We start from the raw sequence: 18,590 nt of genomic DNA, 5'->3' as shown, positions 1-18,590 counted from the left end.
GTGTCTGCATCAGCCTGGTTTTCAGACTGATGAAAACTGAACCAATATTTATAATCGAGATGATAGCTCCATTAGAATTTTTCCCTAACAGTATGGTTTCACACTGAAAACAGAAAGGCAAAGAGATTGCGAGATGATAAATGTCATTATCATGCCTACTACATGTTAAAGAAGTTTCAGGTTTTTGTTAGGGAAGGTGGGAGGACTGCAATATTTAAGTCTGTGTACATAGCTGAAGCATTAAACCTCTTCTGCATATAACAGAGCGGATAATGGATGTGTACAGTTGAAAAAGGTGAGTGGTGAGATAGAGCCGAAACTTTACCATTGCTTTTGCTTGTAAGCAGATGCAGGAGGAACCAGACAAGCATAACATTTGGTAGCCTGCATAATTACAACAGATGTCTATGTTGGATAAAGTGTCCTGTACATTAGGTACAGAGGTAGAGTCTAACATAAATAAAAGGAAAAGAGCTTCTTAATATCAATTTGCTTATGAAGAAGGAGGAAACAACTTATCTGGTGTTTAATATTTATAGCTATACTTACAGTGATATTCATTGTACCCTTAAAGAAAATTCAGATCTACTACCTTGGGCAAAGTGGGCTTCAAAAAACTGGATGTCAGACTATACAAATAAAGTATTAGTTTAGGCATGGTAGACTTTATTTTGGCACTTGAACAAATGCTTTATTTTACAGCAGTGGCACAGCATTTGCCAGAAAATTTCATTTCTTGGCACAGTTATTTCAAGCAGTTATTTTACTAATTGAATTTCACTAAATATTGCACAATAAGATATACCTGTTAAATTCTTACCCTGTTTTTACTTGTTGAACTTGTATGGCTTTGAAAAACTTGCCAGTAAGTATAAGTAATTTAAAAAGCAATATATTAAATATTTTAGCACAGGATAGCATTTGTTTGTTCCTAAATGACCACTGAACTTGGGAGAGCAACAAATACAAGTTACGCAACTCTTTTCTGAAGAGCTACCAGAAGTTATTTACAATACACTGCCATTTCTGAGAAGCAGTTCAGCTTGATGTCCTGAACACCTATATTTTGGAAATCTCAAAAATAAAAAATCAGGAGGTTAACAGAGCAGAAGACGAAGCCATTTGTCTGTTACAAAGCATAATATAAGGAGGCAGACTATCGTCTTCTCCACATGTCCCTCTATCCAACACCCATCTGAGGTCTAAGAAATAGAGCATTTTCTCTTCTACTTGGAATATTTCTTTCTTCTCTTATGAAGATATTCCACTTGTCTCAACTCTTCTGCTGGAGTCCGAGCAGAATAAACCCAAATTCTCCAAAAGGCCAGGGAAAAAACAAACCCAATCAACAAATCAAAAACCGATATACACAATAAATGAACCTGGGTACTCCTTTGAATTTTACAGTATGGAAAACGACATTTTCAGGAAGAACAGGTCTAGGTCAATACTGCCATTAAATGTAACGCAAGAGTTGAATGACTCATAACTCATACACCAGATGCAAGACTTAAACATTCTCACTTTTCTCTGCCACTTCAGCAATAAATCTGGTCCAAGGATCAGCCTGATCAACGGCCTTTTTTTTTTTTGCCTGGATTTTTCAGATGTACTATATGTATTCTGTGACATGAAAACATAAGCAAGTAGACATAAAATGAAAAGCATACAAAAGTGTATCACAATGGAATTCTCAGTATTAGGCCACATGATTTATTCAGTAGTGTTTATGTTCCCAAATTACAATTATGTCTATCCATGTAAGACTACAAAAGTTACCATTAGAATTGTCTGTGCTTATAAAATACCAACATTTTCTTTTACTGTTATATACTCATTAACACCAGTCTGCGACAAGTTACATATAATCATAGGCACTTCAAAGGCTTTAAAAGACGTTTACGACTTAAATGCAATTTTAAAGAACAAAAATTTAAACCCCTACTTGTACCTGCAAATTGCAAATAATTAACAAATACAGTGGCCATAGAAATCTGCAGCAACTTCTCAAAATACTGTTAGAGTCTTTGGGTTTGCTTAGGTTTGTCAGTAGCTTACTCCAAATCTTCCTTACAGGAGATTTGTTTAGTAAGAATACGACTATACAGTTTGTAGTAATAATCCAATTTTACACATTAATTTGCTGTTACGAATCTCACTGAAGCTACAGGTATGCTGAGAAACAATGCAAAGTGTAAAATTGATATTCTGACACTTAAATTTATACAAAGTGGAGGTTAAAGTTTACATAGCTGAAAAATTACATTTACACTAAAAGTTACTGTTATCTGAATTATCTGAAGACAAATTGCACCATGACAACTACAAAAAGGCATTTTTTTGAAACAGATAAATTAATGAAATAAAAACTAATTTGTAAGATCAATCTGAGACATGCCGACAAAAATTAAACAACTTTCATTGAACCATAGGATAAAACAATAATTTTCATTATTTTATATTTATGCATAAAGTTTTAAAAATGATTCAGTGAACATCAATGGTTTTATAAAATAATGCTTTGCCACTGTTATTCACAGAACACTGCAAATGTTAAGTTTTAATTTTACATTTTTAAAGGAATACATGAAAAGTTTTAAATACAATGGGATTTTATCATAAAGGTGCCGTAATGGCTCTTTAATGAAAAAAAAAAAATCTTCATTATTCTATGCAAAAGCTTTATTTAAAAAAGTTCAGTGATCTCATAAATAGAGACACTAAATAGGAATTTTATGCATAAAACTCCTTAGTAGGTGCCTTTTGATAGGCTGCACAAGATGGTTTACGTTCACCAAGGTCGTAACTGCCTTCATCCTTCTTTCTCATGCGATATACCAGCAGCAGGATAAGGAAGATTGCGAAAAGAAAACCAATAACTCCGCCAGCAATAACAGCTGTAATCAAAGAAACAGAGATTCAAAATATGCCAGAAAAATAAGTTTAGCACCATATTTGTTTTTCATCTCACACAGTGAGTTTGCCATTGTTTTCAAATTGCAGAAAAAGGCTCCCATTATGCAACTGTCTTGATTATTAGTATCCTGAAATGTATTCTCAGAAAGCCTGCTTGTGTTTATAAAGGCAAACATTTAAAAGGACATTCCACCTACAAGTCAGTGATCCAACAACACACAGTTCTAAAAAATTATTAAAAGTTTTCCCAAACCTCAGTTAAGAAAGTCACCAGTACTGCCAGAGCATGAAGTTCTCTTAATTTATAATAATAACACTTAAGTCTCTTTCAAACTCATTTTTCAACAGTTAATGTTTTCAGCCTTAAAAGAACTATTCTGTTACACTAGCTAAGAAACCGGTTTTCCCTTTCCTCCACCAGTTTTCACTCTGACTCTAGATGGAAATGAATTTCCTGTTGATGAGTAACAGGAGAGAACATTTCATGGAGCTGTAAGAACAGAAGCATTACATTCATTATGCACTTGCAAGTGTGTAGCAAGTATCAACTCCAAGTAGACTTCAAGAACCAACCTCCATGCTTCCACTGATGTGGATATTAAGGCTATTTCATGTTTTGATACTCACAGGAAGATGTCAAAACTGCGTGACTGCCACGGCTCCCAATGGCCCCTCTGAGGATGTGGGGGAAAAGTATACCTGTATACACTGGTCTTATGCCAAAAAAGCCTCACATGTAGAGAAAACACTGGTGGCCATTGGGTTATTGCATGGAAACAGACCTCTCTATCCTAAGGATGGTGCTTATCCATCCCTCTCCATCCACCCACTCCTACCATGAGCTCCTCCCAGGCAATGTCCATCTGCACCAGATGGACCAGACACCAATGTGCTCTTGGGAGCGTGGGTAGGAAATACATTTCTATACCACAAGCTTCAATCCAAATTACAACTCCCTTTCTGAGCTGTGGAAGCTTCAGATATTCAGCAGGCAGTATTCAACTTGTAGGTGCAAATCAATTAGCTACAGACTTCACTATTAAGTAACTCTAGCAGATGCCCATCTCATTCCCATCAAATCAACCACTAGCTACCCACTATGAACATGTTTCAGAATCTACCAAGAAAACACAAGCACTGTGTTTGCATTATTTGATATGGATCCCCTCCATTTTCTGTGATATTTCTGGTGAGGTAGACCTTAGCAAACACCACCTCACCTGCCAGAACTTCTGTTCTCTGGAAGAGGTTTTCTGAATGCTTCTCAGTGAACACGTCGGTGTCATCCCCTGGCTCATCACTCTTTTTTTTGGCATCTGTCTCAGGCCTTTCCTCTTTATCGATTTCTTCAGGTGACTGTGGCACAAAAAGGAAAACACAGCTTCACTTACAGACAGGGTGCACCACAAGTCAGCACAGTCACTGCCTGTCATGGGCAGCCACAAAGCTGTGGCTCCATGCATGTAGTCCACAACACCCTCAAACATAACACATGGGAAGCTTTTTGACCACAGAAAGCTGTGCTAGACATTGTAACTGGATCTATTTGACGTCACAGCGTTGGAATGAAAAACACTATCCAGGAGTTTAAACCCCCTGAAAATACATTTAGCAAACAGCTGTTAAATATTGCCTGAGTTTATCAGAATAAGGCCTCTGAATGAAATAAGAATTCTGAAATTAACACATCAGGTATGTTATATTCAGAACGCCTTTGAGGGTAACTCAGACAATATTACTTACGGTGGTAGAAGAAAATACTGAAATACTAAATGGAACCTGACAAGTGTTCAAACTACAGCCAAACCACACAACATTCTCCTTGGAGAAGTGAAGCTTTGTGTAGAATTTTTTAATAACTCTTTGAGAGATATAAAAAAGGTACAGCTTGCACTCAAAGGTATCAGAGAAGGGTTTTTTTGCATGTCTCTTTTCTTTCATGTGAAATTCAGACTTCCTAGTAGGAATGAAACTGAGCAGCTCTGTATTCATATAAAAGGCTGCAGTAACATTAAGTCTGTGGGGACTATTTAATCGATATAAATCAAACAAAGTTAACATCAAAGTACCAGTGGGGTACAGCAGACCCATTGCAAACAGTGTTGCCTTCCAGCCACGCACCTTTGTTTGTGCAGACACCCTGGTCTGCATTTTCACCGTGGTGGTCTCATCCCGAGATGCATCACTGGTTGTTGGTAACTTTGGAAGTGTTCTGGATGTTGTTACCACTGCACTGTCCTCATCTTCTTCAGCACCTGGAGACAAAAAAAGGTGACATTTCATTGATCTATGAAATTCTTCCGGACCAATTATATTTTTTATTATGACACTGAGGTAGGGGTGCTTGCACAGCCCACCCTTGGCAAATAGCCTAGATGACAATGCCTGCTAAAATAAAGATGGGAGTGCAAACAGTGTGACCCAAACTGTCAGAGGGATATTTGCCCCAAGTGATCCCATGACAGAGGAAGGGGGACCATTAGCAGTAACCAGGAAATTACCATGGTATTTTTGAAACAGAAGGAACCAGTCTGAAAAGAACGATTAAAAAAACGATGTAAAGTTGTAACGGCAGGGGGGTAAAACTGTGGAGTGGAAGCAGCAGCTGTCAGGGCTGGTGTAAACCTGTCTGATGTAGTCCTGCAGCACTGGGGGCTCTGTCAGGGCCTAGCAGTGCTACCCCCACCACCCACAGGTGCTCCCAGCAGCCACCTCCAGCTCTCCCACAGTCACAACAGCAGGAGACCCTGCGTACCCATAAGAGGGGGGGTTGCACACCCCACGCCTGCGAGAGGGATGTGTGTGTGTGCACACAAGTCTTTGTATGCCTGTGGCACATGTTGGGATCAGTTACAGAAGTGGGGTTGGAAACCTGTAGTTGCATGTTACCATTTTGTAAGTGGCTGGTATTGCGTTTATCTGTTGTATTGACGATATTAAGCTCAAAATATACTTCAATGATTGTCAGCTAATTGCGTATTAGATATAAATCAATCAATAAACTTCTTTATCCTGACTTGATTTAAACCACATGAACTGAACAGTTTCCCTGTAACACATTGCTTCAACAACAAAATCGCTCCTCTACAGCAAATTTGTTAAACTCTCAAACATAAAAAACTAAGTAGTTGCTATCTACAGGGAGACTGCTATTACTTTATGTTTCAGTCACTAGGAATTGACATGTTTTTAAACTCCCCATAATTCAGAAGCCTTTTTCTTCTGAAATAAAGAGGACAGAAAACTCCCTAAAGATGACCTTAAATTTAATTTCCTCATCATTCAAAGCCCTGATGGAGTATGAAGGCTCTTTTAGAATAAGATAATGGACATATCTAATAAATATACTTTAGTGATGCTGGAAGGAAGAAGACACAGACAAGAGACTAAATTATTGCAAGACCTCAAAGAGGAAAAGAATCAACCTCTTTTTGGACCACTCCTTAGGAATCTCAATGTGTTCTGCTCATTACAGACACTGGTTACCCGAGTAACTATTGGGTAATAAATCCAGCAAATATGCAGAAGAGTAATTCCTATCAAATAAAAATATATCATCTTACAACAGAATAGTATGACTCACTCATTCCAAACTGACTTTTAATCTTATTTCTGTACAGAAAGAAAACAGGCTGAAAATATAAGGGCAACAACAAAGTTTTGAACTCATGACCAGGAATGATATACATTTGGCATTGAAAGGAAGTGCGTTAACAAGACAACTAAAACAACTTCTGTACTGTAGAAAAGAAAATTGGAATCATTAAAAAAAGTACTCCGTTAAAGCTACCAGCACAGACTAATACTGGAAAAACCTTCAGAGACATCAAAATTACAGTGCAACCTCCAGAATAAAGACCTCACAAGAACCAGGTATTTTCATGAAATGCTACTCAAAGATCAAAAAACAACATCCTGCTTCAAAACAGAGGTGAGGAAAGGCATCCAACAGGAAAATTTTTCTGTCTTTGCCTCAAGAGTTTTCTTTGAGAAATAAGGGCCCAATGGATATCTCAGTCTGCTTTACCTTCCAAAGTTCCTCATCTTACACAAGACTTTCACAGTCAAGGAAATTAAAACTGATGATCAGATTAGATCTCATAAAACACATTTTGAGAGTACAGAATTTTCTTGTTTTTATGAAATGATAAGTCCCATTTAATCACAACTCCTCCTCCAAATTTTTAAATGCCACCTTTACTTCAGTGCCTGAAGACAGACACTGTGTCTGCCAGATAAAATGGTGAGTATTATAGGTCTGAACCTCTCTGGCTACAGAGGATGCAGATGATCTCTGGTCTCTCAACAAATGGGTATCTAATCTAACTCCTGGACTAGTTGCTAGATTTTCACCAAAGGTACCTAATTCCTCTTCCATATAGCCTCATGGGAATCTTGACAATCCCTAAAACAGGAGGGCACCTGTCGTTTAGGCCTGACTCAGGTATCAGCTCAGACACGTCCCCATGGTTCCTGCTTTTTAATTAGCTTTATCTAGATGGGTCTCTGCTTGGCATGGAGTAGGTCTAAACAAGGGGAAGGCACTTCCCTTGCTAAACTGACAGTAGTATTCTCAGAATGACCTGTAAATAAGACTGAAGGATCAAAAAACCCCCTCTCTAATGCTCTCCAGAACATAGTAATAGCATTTTACATAGTATCATATTCCCTAAAAGGAAAGAAAAAAAAAAAGAAAAAAATAGAAGAGAACCATCCCCTTCCCTGAATCCAAATAGGATTGGAAAGAAAAAAACCTACTAGTATCATAAGCATAACTTCCAACTGGGTTGTTAAGAAGAATACTGTGAAATGGTTGGAGCGTGCTTCTTCTTCCTGAATATATCATTGTCTCTTTAGAAGGTTTCTGGATGTGGCCAATTTGGGTGACAGTGATGGGTATTAACTGCCTTGAGTCCCTCTATAAATAGATATGGCCCTCTGACTGAGGGCACTGCAAAAAACCCTGCAGTAATCAAACTCATAGCCATCTCTGTGGTAAAGAGTTGAGAGCTCTTGATCATCACACACTGTCTTCCATCCACTGCAACTTCTTCAGGATGCCCAACTGCTGTCTTCACAGTGGTCAAAATAGCTCTAAATTGTGCTGTAGTACTGACAATATCTAACATAGCCCTTAGTGATGTACCTATCAGCTGCCCCTTGGATGATGGGAACTCAAATGCTCTTTAACACACTTGATGCTTGCAGAAACTTGTCAGGAAATCAAGACTGTGCCAGCTTAAATTATTGTATACTACAAAAAGTCTACAGTAGTTAGCACTCTTACTTGCAAAGCAGCCAGTGATTAACTCTTCCTACCAAATAAATCCAATGATTTCACCCTATCATTTGGCATCATGTTTGTTTACTGTTGCACATCACATTCTGGGAGTACTACCACCACAAGCAAATGTCATAAGGTGGGCACACCCATATCCACCATCTCTTTCACACCTTCCATCTCTATCATCAATGTGACCCATACCAGAAGTAACACATATTTAGCTGGCTTATCTCACACCCATTGGGGAAAAGTCCCCAGTGTAACCCTTAATCAACATAGTGTTAGGCAACCAGAGGTGACACTGTGAACATAATACTAGTACCCTATCAGGGAACTGCACCTGAAATAAATGGAGACAGTGCAAGGATGTCATGTCTCTGATAATTCTCACCCGAGGAAGGAAAAAAACCCAACAAAACTTGAAGAAAGAATAAAAGGAAGAGTCCTAAATATGCTGAACTACAACAGCCTGTCCAGCACAACTAAAACAAACTTTCATACAGTATCACAGCAGGTTTTTATATTAAAGGATCTGGACAACCAGGCAGTTGATGGCTGGTGTAGCAGATGGACAGAAGCAGCTCTTTCTCCAAGCCAATCTGAAAGGCACTTATGAGTGGGACTTTAAGAAATGGAAAATGGATACTTGCTGTGTTGCCTGCACCACAGGAGGGGAAGCACACCAAGAGTGGTGTGTCACCCCACCTGGAGTGCCTGTCCAGCACACTGCCACCATGGCCGGGAGCATCCAGCATCAGCCATGGCACCCGTGTTGCCTCCCCAGCAGCACCTGGGAGAGCATTCGTGCCTCACCCTGGCCACACCACCACCTGTCACCCAGCCCCACACCACACTGCCCCTGGACTCCTAAACTGCCTTCCAGCCTTGGAGCGTAACTTCAGCTTCCCGTTAGGTCAAGAGCTAAAGCAGATCTGCTCTTGTGTTTCTTGGAAGAGCTCCAACCCCACCACCATAACTTTCCTCCGAGAACAGTCTCCAGTCACAATATCAGTCTAGACCTAGTTCATCCTGAGCTAACCTTCTCAACTTGAGCTGCTATTGACCGAGAAATATTAGGTTGGGGGAGAAAAGAAGATGAAGGAAAAATCTGCACAAGATTCTGATAAATATATTGCAGGGACTTGTCTATAAGGACTAGCTTAAGAGAAGACACAAGAACCAGACAGATAGTTTTCTAAAGAACTTGTAGATAAATCTAACAGAGATGGTACATTTCCTTAACATACGGGAAGTCATGCTGTTTAGCAGCTACTTCCAGGTACCTGCAAGACCAAGGCTCAGTTAAGATCTTTTATGCCAGAGGAAAAAAAACAACAGTAGTTATAAACACCTTTCAAGTTGTATATAAGCAGGAAAACTATTTTTACTCTTTTATTATTATGCTATATACAAACACCTATGCTAAAAAGAGTGATAACAGACTGAGGCATCTCCTCAGAGATGGAGACTGCAAGAAGGAAACAACGAACTAATGAATTCACTATGGACTTTCTGTTGCTGATAAAGGACAATCAGGAAGCAGGAGTGGCTCCTTTGAAAACTGTTGACCAATGGATTCAGACTGAACACCTGGGCAAATGCACAACAGTAGCTGAATGTACATGAAGACTAAAGAGACTATGAAAGGAAAGAAAAGAAAAAAAAAAGCAGAACACCATCACCTTTTTTTCTCCTCACAAAAAGCCCTCAGCCAACTTCTAGTTTGAAATGTGTCATGCCTACAGTGACATTAGTCCATGTTAATGCTGCTTGCAGACCTGCAAGGGCATTAATGGTGGTGCTGACAATTCCTGTTTATCTTCATAAGCCTGGTGGCAGCTAACTATTTTCATACCAAAGGAAGAAGTCAGCATGTTGTCATCTTGGATCTATTTGCTTGGAGTGGAATTACATAGCAAGAAAACCACTCTTGAGTGGGAAGGCTCTTCCTGCTAGGAACACTACATCACTGAGTATCAAGAAAGACATATTCAATTTAATATGAGGAAAACTGATCATTGGTACATCTGCAGGACACTTTCTACTTCACAAAACTGAGATAGCAGTAAGTATAGAATAAGAAGGGCAGAGGGGATGCTAATTTGCTTCCCTCTTGAGATTTTTTCTAGTGAATACAACTAGGCTCACAGATTATTTAAGAGTTCCTCCTTTGTTCAAAAGAATTAGATTTTGGTACAGTCACATTAGCTCTCTGGAGAGGCATTCAGCTAGTCTCAGTCTACAGTGAGACTTTTCCTGCTTGCTTGTAGGAAAGAAAGAGACTGCCAGAGGTAGCATGAGTGTGTTATGCACTCCATCTTCCACACACGGTTCAAGGCTGAGCACAGAGCAAGAGAGAAGAGAAAGCCAAGGTGTTAATTTTGGTGAAGGCTAGCCATAGTTTCTGTTCTTCCGGATCTACTTTTACCACTGAAATGGGTTAATAAAATCTGAAGACAGTTCTTTTATAGTCCTTTCCACTTCAAAAGCAGGGCTGCATTTTAAATCATCCATATTAAAACCAGCCAAGCTTCATGGAGGGATGAAGTAAAACCAAATCAGACCATTCTCCATACTGATATTTATTGTCAACCTATCTCCTTTCCTGAAGCTTACAAAGTCACTGAAGACATGACAGAACAGGATACTGACTGAAAGGGCAATTTTCTCAGAGGTTAGATATTTCCTTGGACAGTCCCAGGAACTGGATGAAATCACTGACTAGTTGGGTTGAGTGGTTGGGGTTTTTTTTCCAATGAAGTTAAACTTCCCCTCGAAGCCTACAGCAAGGAGGTCTGATTAAACCTCTTATCAATGAATTATTCCAATGAATGTCACATTGCCCCTATGGAGGACTCCCAAAATGAAGGATGTTACCAAGATGCCAATGACTGATGGGCCTGAATTTGCCTGGCAGCACAATCAGATCTCTGCAGACTTCATTTTAACATATCTTTGAAACTCCAAGAGAAAGGAAAAACAGAAATCCATCCAAAAAAATCTCAACTGTGGCTCACAAGAGTAACTAAGACAAGGTGCTATAAGAAGGGCTCACCCTTTAAAAATTCACAACATCAAAAGACAGATTACAAAAAGTACAGTAACCAACAAGTAAGTAACATACTTGGAAAATAAATGGGATTTCCTCAACAGCTCAGCAAATGCTCACAATAAGGCAATTTCTCTTCCACAACTACCATAAAATCCTGCACTTAACTTCTAATGGCTGGAGCCTCCCAACTAGTCTAGAAGACACTCCACAAAGGGGCTTGCTAAGAGAAATGATTAATGAGGAGGTTTCACTGACATTTTTTTAAAAAATGATGAGCTAGCTACATGCCCCTAATAAGTGTTTAAGTCTGAGAATTCAGTATGTTATATTTATGAATTTCTTTATTCACTGCATGAATGTAATTACCTCAGAGAAAAGTGTCATGTTTTTGGCAGCATCTAGACTTCCAAATTTAAAATGACAACAAGAAAAAAGAAGTGGACACCATGTTTACGTCAACCTGGATGCATATAAGAGAAAACAAGTTTGCTGCTGCTATGTTTTCTTACAGACTACTAAATTAGCATTATGCAATGGGAGAACTAAGCCTTCTGTAATCCTTATTTATGAACTCCAGAGAGATCTACACAGAAACCAGAGGGACAGCAGAGAAAAAGTAACACAGTGAAATGATGCAACTAAGGAGTAAGAGAAAAAAGCAGAAAGTTAATATTTGAAACCCAGCCCACAGAGATGCTCAGTGCTCTGTAAATAGAGAGCCAAGCACCCATGTGGTACTCACTGAAAGTATCATCTCCATCTTATAAAGGAAAACTGCACAGCTTTTCCTCAAATAATTGCATTACTTCTTACACTTTTCAAAATTAAATTGTGACATGTTGTCTCACCTGAACCTGACCCAGAAGAATAATCATCATCATCAATTGGATAGACGCCTGATGCTTCTTCAACAGAGCTGTTGTCAAGGTATAAATCTTTATCAGAGGTCAAATCTGCTCTCTGGAAAACAGATAAGAGGGAATGGTTAAAAAGATAACAGTTCTCCAGCATAGCAGTCGCTTAATCTTAGCTCCTATTTCCAAAGTTGATGATGGCATACTGAACAGTTTACACTTTCAGTTTATGCAATGCCTTTGTCTAAGATGTTAAAGAAGTCTATAAAATTATAGCATAAAAAAAAATCCAAGCCTGAACAGTGAAAACTAAGAAACCACCCAATCTTTAGGAAGCAAGCCCCCTTCAAATCACACTTCATCTCATGAAATGCATGAATGAATAAATAGGATTTGCAATATGCTCTGCAGAGTTTATATAACAAGAAAGAAGCAAATCCCAGGACTGAAGCCCTCTGTCAAGATCTCAAATATACAAATCTATAGGCTGTCACGTGAAGTCTGTCATCTGATGTCAAATGGGAAGCAAAAAGAGCATGTATCAAAAACCACCTCAGGCATACATCGAGCCAAACCTCACCAAACTCTTTACAAGTTAGAACAAACAGCTGGGACTACAGAATACGAATGTTTCCAAGACAGTGCTGTTGATTAAGAATTATGACATTCCCAGCCCAATCAGAGAGTGTATCTCCAAAATTCTGGTCAGGCAGGTCACTCCAATTCTTAACTGAATGCATCTCTCCTAAAATTTATCTGTAGCTTCAACAGGCTAAAAAGTTGGCTTCTGGTGACTTTCACCACAATTTTATGTCTGTAAGTATTTCCCCATTGAAGAGACATTCTGCTAAAATGAGATGATAATAGAACAAAGTATCAGTCATCCTTTTAGACTGACAATTCAGGCTTTGAAAGACTAGAAATTCTCTTTGGAGAACGGAGCACAAACTTCCTTATGGGAGCCATATATCTCTGATGGCTAAATAGGTACCTGCCGCTATTACTACTATTGCTTTTACCAGCATTTCTGTGAATGCCTATTCGCCAGAACTTGTTGAAAAAAATATGAGAGTTTCAAATGGAGTTTTAAGGCAACAAGCCAAATACCAAAATGCATCTGTTCTGTATCACATAAGCACCCGAATCTGCTGCTCTGAGTCCCAAGGATTTCCGTCTTACTTTTCACTGCATGGCATTGATTGCCCATTTTATTCTACCCAACATTCACTGTAGCTTTCCCAAAGGGGTAACAAACTGTGAAAGGGGTAACTCCTGTATGCAAAGACCCACATTTGACTTTCCAAAGTAATTTTTGCCCAGAGGTCTAAAAAATATTGTTGAAGACATTAATGACTTTTTTTAGGAGGTTTTTGGCAACAGATTCCTGTTCTAAGCTTTTTCACAGCAGAAAACCATTCTTCAGTTTGATCTAAAATAAAAAATTATTCTTTATGGAAAGCAGAAAAGCCATCCTGATTATTAGAGTATTTCAGTGTAAAAGCGCTTTGCACTGAAGGTTAGCCCTGAACTAAAACAGCGTTATCCTGTTTTTTTTCCACAGAGGAAAAGAAAACCAACACAGTATCTCGTCAATGTCTACTCTTGCTATGGCAGCTTTTACCTGTGGGATATGCGGGGGAAAAAAGGTTTTTAAGATAGGTTTACAAAAGGCCTGCTCTCATCTGCAGCTGCTAGTTCACACGGTCTGCCTGGAACTGGCTGCAGTCCAAAGCAGAAATTCAAGACGATGTCTGGTCACCATCAAATGACTTAATTCATTTAAAAGATGTCTCCAAAGGAAGGCCTGAAGTACCTTAGTAGGTGTATAGGTGGTATTGTAATTAAGACGCAGCTGAGACTGTTTCCGTATAGGAAAACAACTCCCTGTCACAGCACAAATATCCTGCTGTTGATCAGGCTGCCACAATGGACCAAGCCACTTCACCCCATTTTACTTCAGACACAATCATGGCACAAAACAGCCCACTCCTCGGTATCAGGCAGGAAAAAACAAAACATATTTAAAAGGAAATGCAGGTGGCTGACCATAAGTATAGAAAAGGCATACAACATTCAAAAGGTATCAGAGGTAGTAAATGTAACCAAATGCCAGACGGGGGACAAAAAAAATTTGAAGACCTACATGGAGAAATTTCCTAACAATGGAAATTGCCAATAGCATTTGGCAACAGCTGAGAAACTGCCTAAGTCTGCAAATGTTAGTGAATGAAAAGTACTCTTCCTAAGAACAGAAGTGCCACACATCTGTGCCCAGAATTTTTAGTGCTGAATAAAAATATGAACTTAGCAACAAATTTATTTCCTAGGCCATTTCCCACTTCCGTCTATGTCAGAAGCAAACTTAGTAGAATTCAAAAACCAAAGAAAAACTTGAAGCACACACACACCCCCACACCCCACACCCCCTCCAAAACAACCCTGTCTTCTTGCTCTTCCCAGTCTCACAGGCCTCAGAGAAGACAGAAATGATCCCTGACAGTTCTTCTGAAGATTCAGTTTTTGTAAGACAGCCGAGCAGCTAACCCAACCCAACCCAAACTGCAAGTGCCTGGTCAGCCAGGCTCTCCACCATAGTATTCACTCTCTTCTTTTCAATGAATTACAGCGTTTCAGCTGCTTCAAGCTTTCATTTCTAGCTATGTTGAGATGTTCTCAAGTTTTAAACCACCTAAAACCAGAGGAACAGAAAAGGACAAAAAGCCTGGGTAGTTTTCAGCAGCAATTTGAGCATCCATTGTATTATTTTTCTGGGATGCAAAGAATACAATGTGAAACATTATTTAGTATCTAGTATTGTTCATGGCACAGCTCCATCAGAACAAGAAAACTATTCCCCACAGTCTTACAGATCCAGTACATTATTTACTATAGGAAGAAATATATGATACAGTGAGCCCCAAATGCATTCAGGTCAGACATAAAGCTCCATCTGAGGAAGATGCTCTGCAGCTTCTCTGGCTGCAGCCCCTTGTTTCAGCCTGTTTCCAGTACAAATGATTCTCGTCTAGTGAAACTTGGGCAGGACATGAGCACTCTCTCAAACAGAAGGCACAAAGAAGTACTCTAGCTTAAAAATCTCCAGGTATTTGCAAAGATAAATACATTGCACGGTCCCCAAACAGACTCTCTTTGCAAGCTGGCTAGTAGACTTGAGGTAGGGACAACCCTTCTACACCCACAGCTTCCACCTCTTTTCCCAGTTGCTCAAAAGCATGAAGCTGCCTTAGGCCACTTGGAAAAGAAAAGCCCAACAGTTAAAGAAATGCACAGCCATTAAAAACAATTCTGTGAAGATTAAGCTTAGAAAAATGAAAGACAGTTAATGAAAATGAAAGAATACTTCATGGTGCTTAAGTGAGTATCAAGCACTGAAGACATTTGCAATGTTATGCTACATAAAAATAAATTTGATTTAATATTTGCTCTGGAAATGTTTTGTCACTTGTCAGCTGGGAATCCATAGGGGTCCATGGACTATTTCCAGGGTGTTCACAAAAAACAAGTTGGGAAAACAAGTCTGTTGTCAGTAGACTTGGACACAGAAAGGTCTGTATCTGTACTAGCACATCAATATGCTTAGGAGGAAAAATAAAAAAGTTTGCAAATTCTATCTCCATAAATTCATTTTTAGTTATTATGAAGGCCAAATATTTAAGGGACTGTTTCCTATGGCTAACAACTGAAATGAGGGCCCTCATGTCACTTTTACGTAACAGTCTTATTTTCAGATCTATTAAAACTGCAGGAACACCAGGCAAGGATGTCTATGTTATCAGTCCCTTTATCTGGCCCTGAAGCCACAAAAACTGCTTGTTACCTCTTGACAGAGATTTCATTCTCATCCATCGTTGTTATCCCACGTTTTTATTCTAAGAATATAATGCTACAAAATCCTGTGACCTAAATACTTCACATGCTACATGCCAATGATCACTGATTCCTGCCTGGTTATTGACTACACTGGCATAAATCTAAATCTCATGTATGTAGTGTAGATTAGCACCCATTAAATACTCAATAAAAGATACTCTCACACCAGTTTTTTGTGAATTTGAAATCTCAAAGTCTTTATTTTACTAAAGCTTGCATTTATATTACTTTTAATTTAATATATGTAGATCATCCAAGGCATATTATTAAAAAAAAAATCCTCATTCTGACACTAAATGAAAGAGGAAACAAAGCAAAAGAGCTTTTTCTGACTCATCATCTCATGAAAGGCATAAATCATTCATCAGAATTACAATGCCAAAAACAGAAAACAATTTTCAGATAATAGGAGGGTTGGGAAAGGATGGCACACTTTATTTAAATTTAAAAAAAAAAAAAAAAAAAAGTACAAAGTGCCCTGTCATAGCCATTCCCTTTTCCAGTGCTGCTGTTAGTCAGTTCTCCCATTACGTGGGGATGATTTAAAAGTAAGACATTAAAGACTTTCGTGCTATGTGGTTGAAGCCAAGCAAGCTGGTGTGAGGAGTAGTGAAGAAGTAACATCTACCACGGCTGTCGTGGCTGTTTGAAACTCAGACGGAAGAGCGATGGGTAACTGACATATGGAAGGAAACGTTTTATTACTTACAGATGCACTCAAATTTCTGTTCTCTGCCTTTTTGGGTATATGTATAGGACAGAGAATTTGAGGTTTGCAGCTGGGTTATTAATGATACATCATCTCCCTTTTTCCCCAGATGGAAGTCTTTTAGATGCAACCCGTTTAGTATGCATACAACCAGAAATTAATATTTTTTAAATGATATCACAAATATCTAAGCCAGAAGGCTCTAAAAATTTGCAAGCATTACAGCTGTTGATTAGGTAGAGATTTTATACGTAAGAAGGAGAAAGAAAACAGATTTTCCTCTTCTATTAACAGATAGTGCTGTTCCGTATATGCTTGTATAAAAGCATGCTCAGCTGGTGAGTCCCAGTTTACCAAACTGATGAACTGTTCATATACGCTATGTTTTTTTGGAAAGCTAACTACCTAAACACATTCTTCTAAACCCCAGGGGCCATTGCTGAGACTCGTATTGAAGGCTGGAGAAAAGGCAGTTGTGTGAAGAAGCTGTATTTCCCTCTAGGCTTCCTGCAAAAGGAACTATGAGCTGCCACCCAACAGGAGTTAGTCCTAACAAACCTCTGCACTGCCGACCTCAAAGCTGGCAGGTATCTTCCTATCATTGTTTGCCATTTCTTTGCTTTCCCTCATCACACCAGGAAAGCTATCTCACGGGTGAGGCTGCCCCATTAAGAGTTTGTTAACCTTGTCCAGGAATGAGTCATGATTTTAAACAAAAAAACCTCTACAGCGCAAAACCTTGAAAATCAGATTTACACCTCAAAGGACTAGGCTTTCCCAGAGAACCATGCTAACCAGAAAAGCAACCACCTTCTATATCTCATCATGTTACTGGTTCTCAGAGATGAGCCTTTACCAGCTCTGACAGTGCTCATCGACCTCCTTCAGGTTGCACATCCCTATGCCACCCACATGTACCCTGCCACAAACACATAATTTTGAAGGAGGATTTTATGTTACAAGGCATGTTTACTACTGATTCTCTTAGGGCAGATGCCATTCTTTCCTTTCACTGACATGCCCTACAGCTGGGAACAGAAGAAAGGGACAGTAGTCCCCATTACTTCCTTTCAAGGTGGTGGTGGCCACCTTTAAGGCCTCAGAGGCCAAACCCTTCCCAGTGAACATCACCTCAGTGCACTGTCCCAACTGTGGTGGGGCCTTCGGCAAAAGTGGCAGTGGGAGGCATAATGGTGGGCAGTTGTGGGATTTGAGAAAAAAGATGATAATAATTAGTGGTATAATTTAAACACAACACTCTAAGGACTCCCCGTTTTCTTTCTTGGAGAAACTGTATTGTCTGCACAATAGTGATCTTAGTGGAGTGGGTACTGGCCACAGGAAAGTTGGCCTACACTATGGTCAGGGTAACTATGATCACAGCAAAAATATTCTTTCCGTAACAACAGGCCCCAGATTGTATTTTCCAACTTTGAGAGCAAGATTTTCATTCAGAAGCCAACATCTGCATTGCTCATTTCCCCTGGATCGTTTTGACACAGTTACCATCTCACAGTTTTACCTCAGAATGTCTTAAAACCCTTCAAGCACTCCCCAAGGCTGCTGCCTTTCCGTGCCAGCCCTCTGGCTCATGTGCATGCCCAATGTGAAAACCAGTCTCGTGATGGGAACTGCCTGGACCAAATTTGCAAAAGCAACTGCCTCCCCCACCACTGGCTTTGCCCAATTAAATAACAAACTTTGATTGCCATGACGCATTCTAGAGAGCTTGTTTCCAAAGGTATTTTTAAAATCTTAGAGGTCGTTTGCTGCCCTTCTTCAGGTAAGGGTGGAAAAGTAAATTGGCTTTGTATGGGTGTCCCTACTAGTGTTCTAAGTTGGGTGTTTGCCCATGGAGATGGCGTCAGTGTCGGCAGTGGCATG

At 39.4% G+C, this 18,590-nt stretch overlaps 1 protein-coding gene across 1 annotated transcript in view; it reads right to left on the bottom strand.

Moving 5' to 3' along the window:
- Nucleotides 1-645: 645 nt before the first annotated feature.
- Nucleotides 646-18,590, bottom strand: part of SDC2 (syndecan 2) — a 58,615-nt gene continuing 40,670 nt past the window's right edge. Inside the window, exons 2-5 of the mRNA XM_026842781.1 lie at nt 12,101-12,212; nt 5,038-5,171; nt 4,137-4,272; nt 646-2,897 (exon numbers count right to left, since the gene is read on the bottom strand). Of these exons, the coding sequence (XP_026698582.1) occupies nt 2,734-2,897; nt 4,137-4,272; nt 5,038-5,171; nt 12,101-12,212 (546 nt within the window). The 3' untranslated portion in view covers nt 646-2,733. The remainder of the gene's footprint in view (nt 2,898-4,136; nt 4,273-5,037; nt 5,172-12,100; nt 12,213-18,590) is intronic.

The sequence above is a fragment of the Athene cunicularia genome (assembly GCF_003259725.1).
Source record: "Athene cunicularia isolate RWA chromosome 2 unlocalized genomic scaffold, athCun1 chr2_part1, whole genome shotgun sequence".
Classification (NCBI taxonomy): Eukaryota; Metazoa; Chordata; class Aves; order Strigiformes; family Strigidae; genus Athene; species Athene cunicularia.
Note: the sequence above shows the minus strand (reverse complement) of the source record. Positions and strands in the feature narration are given on the sequence as shown.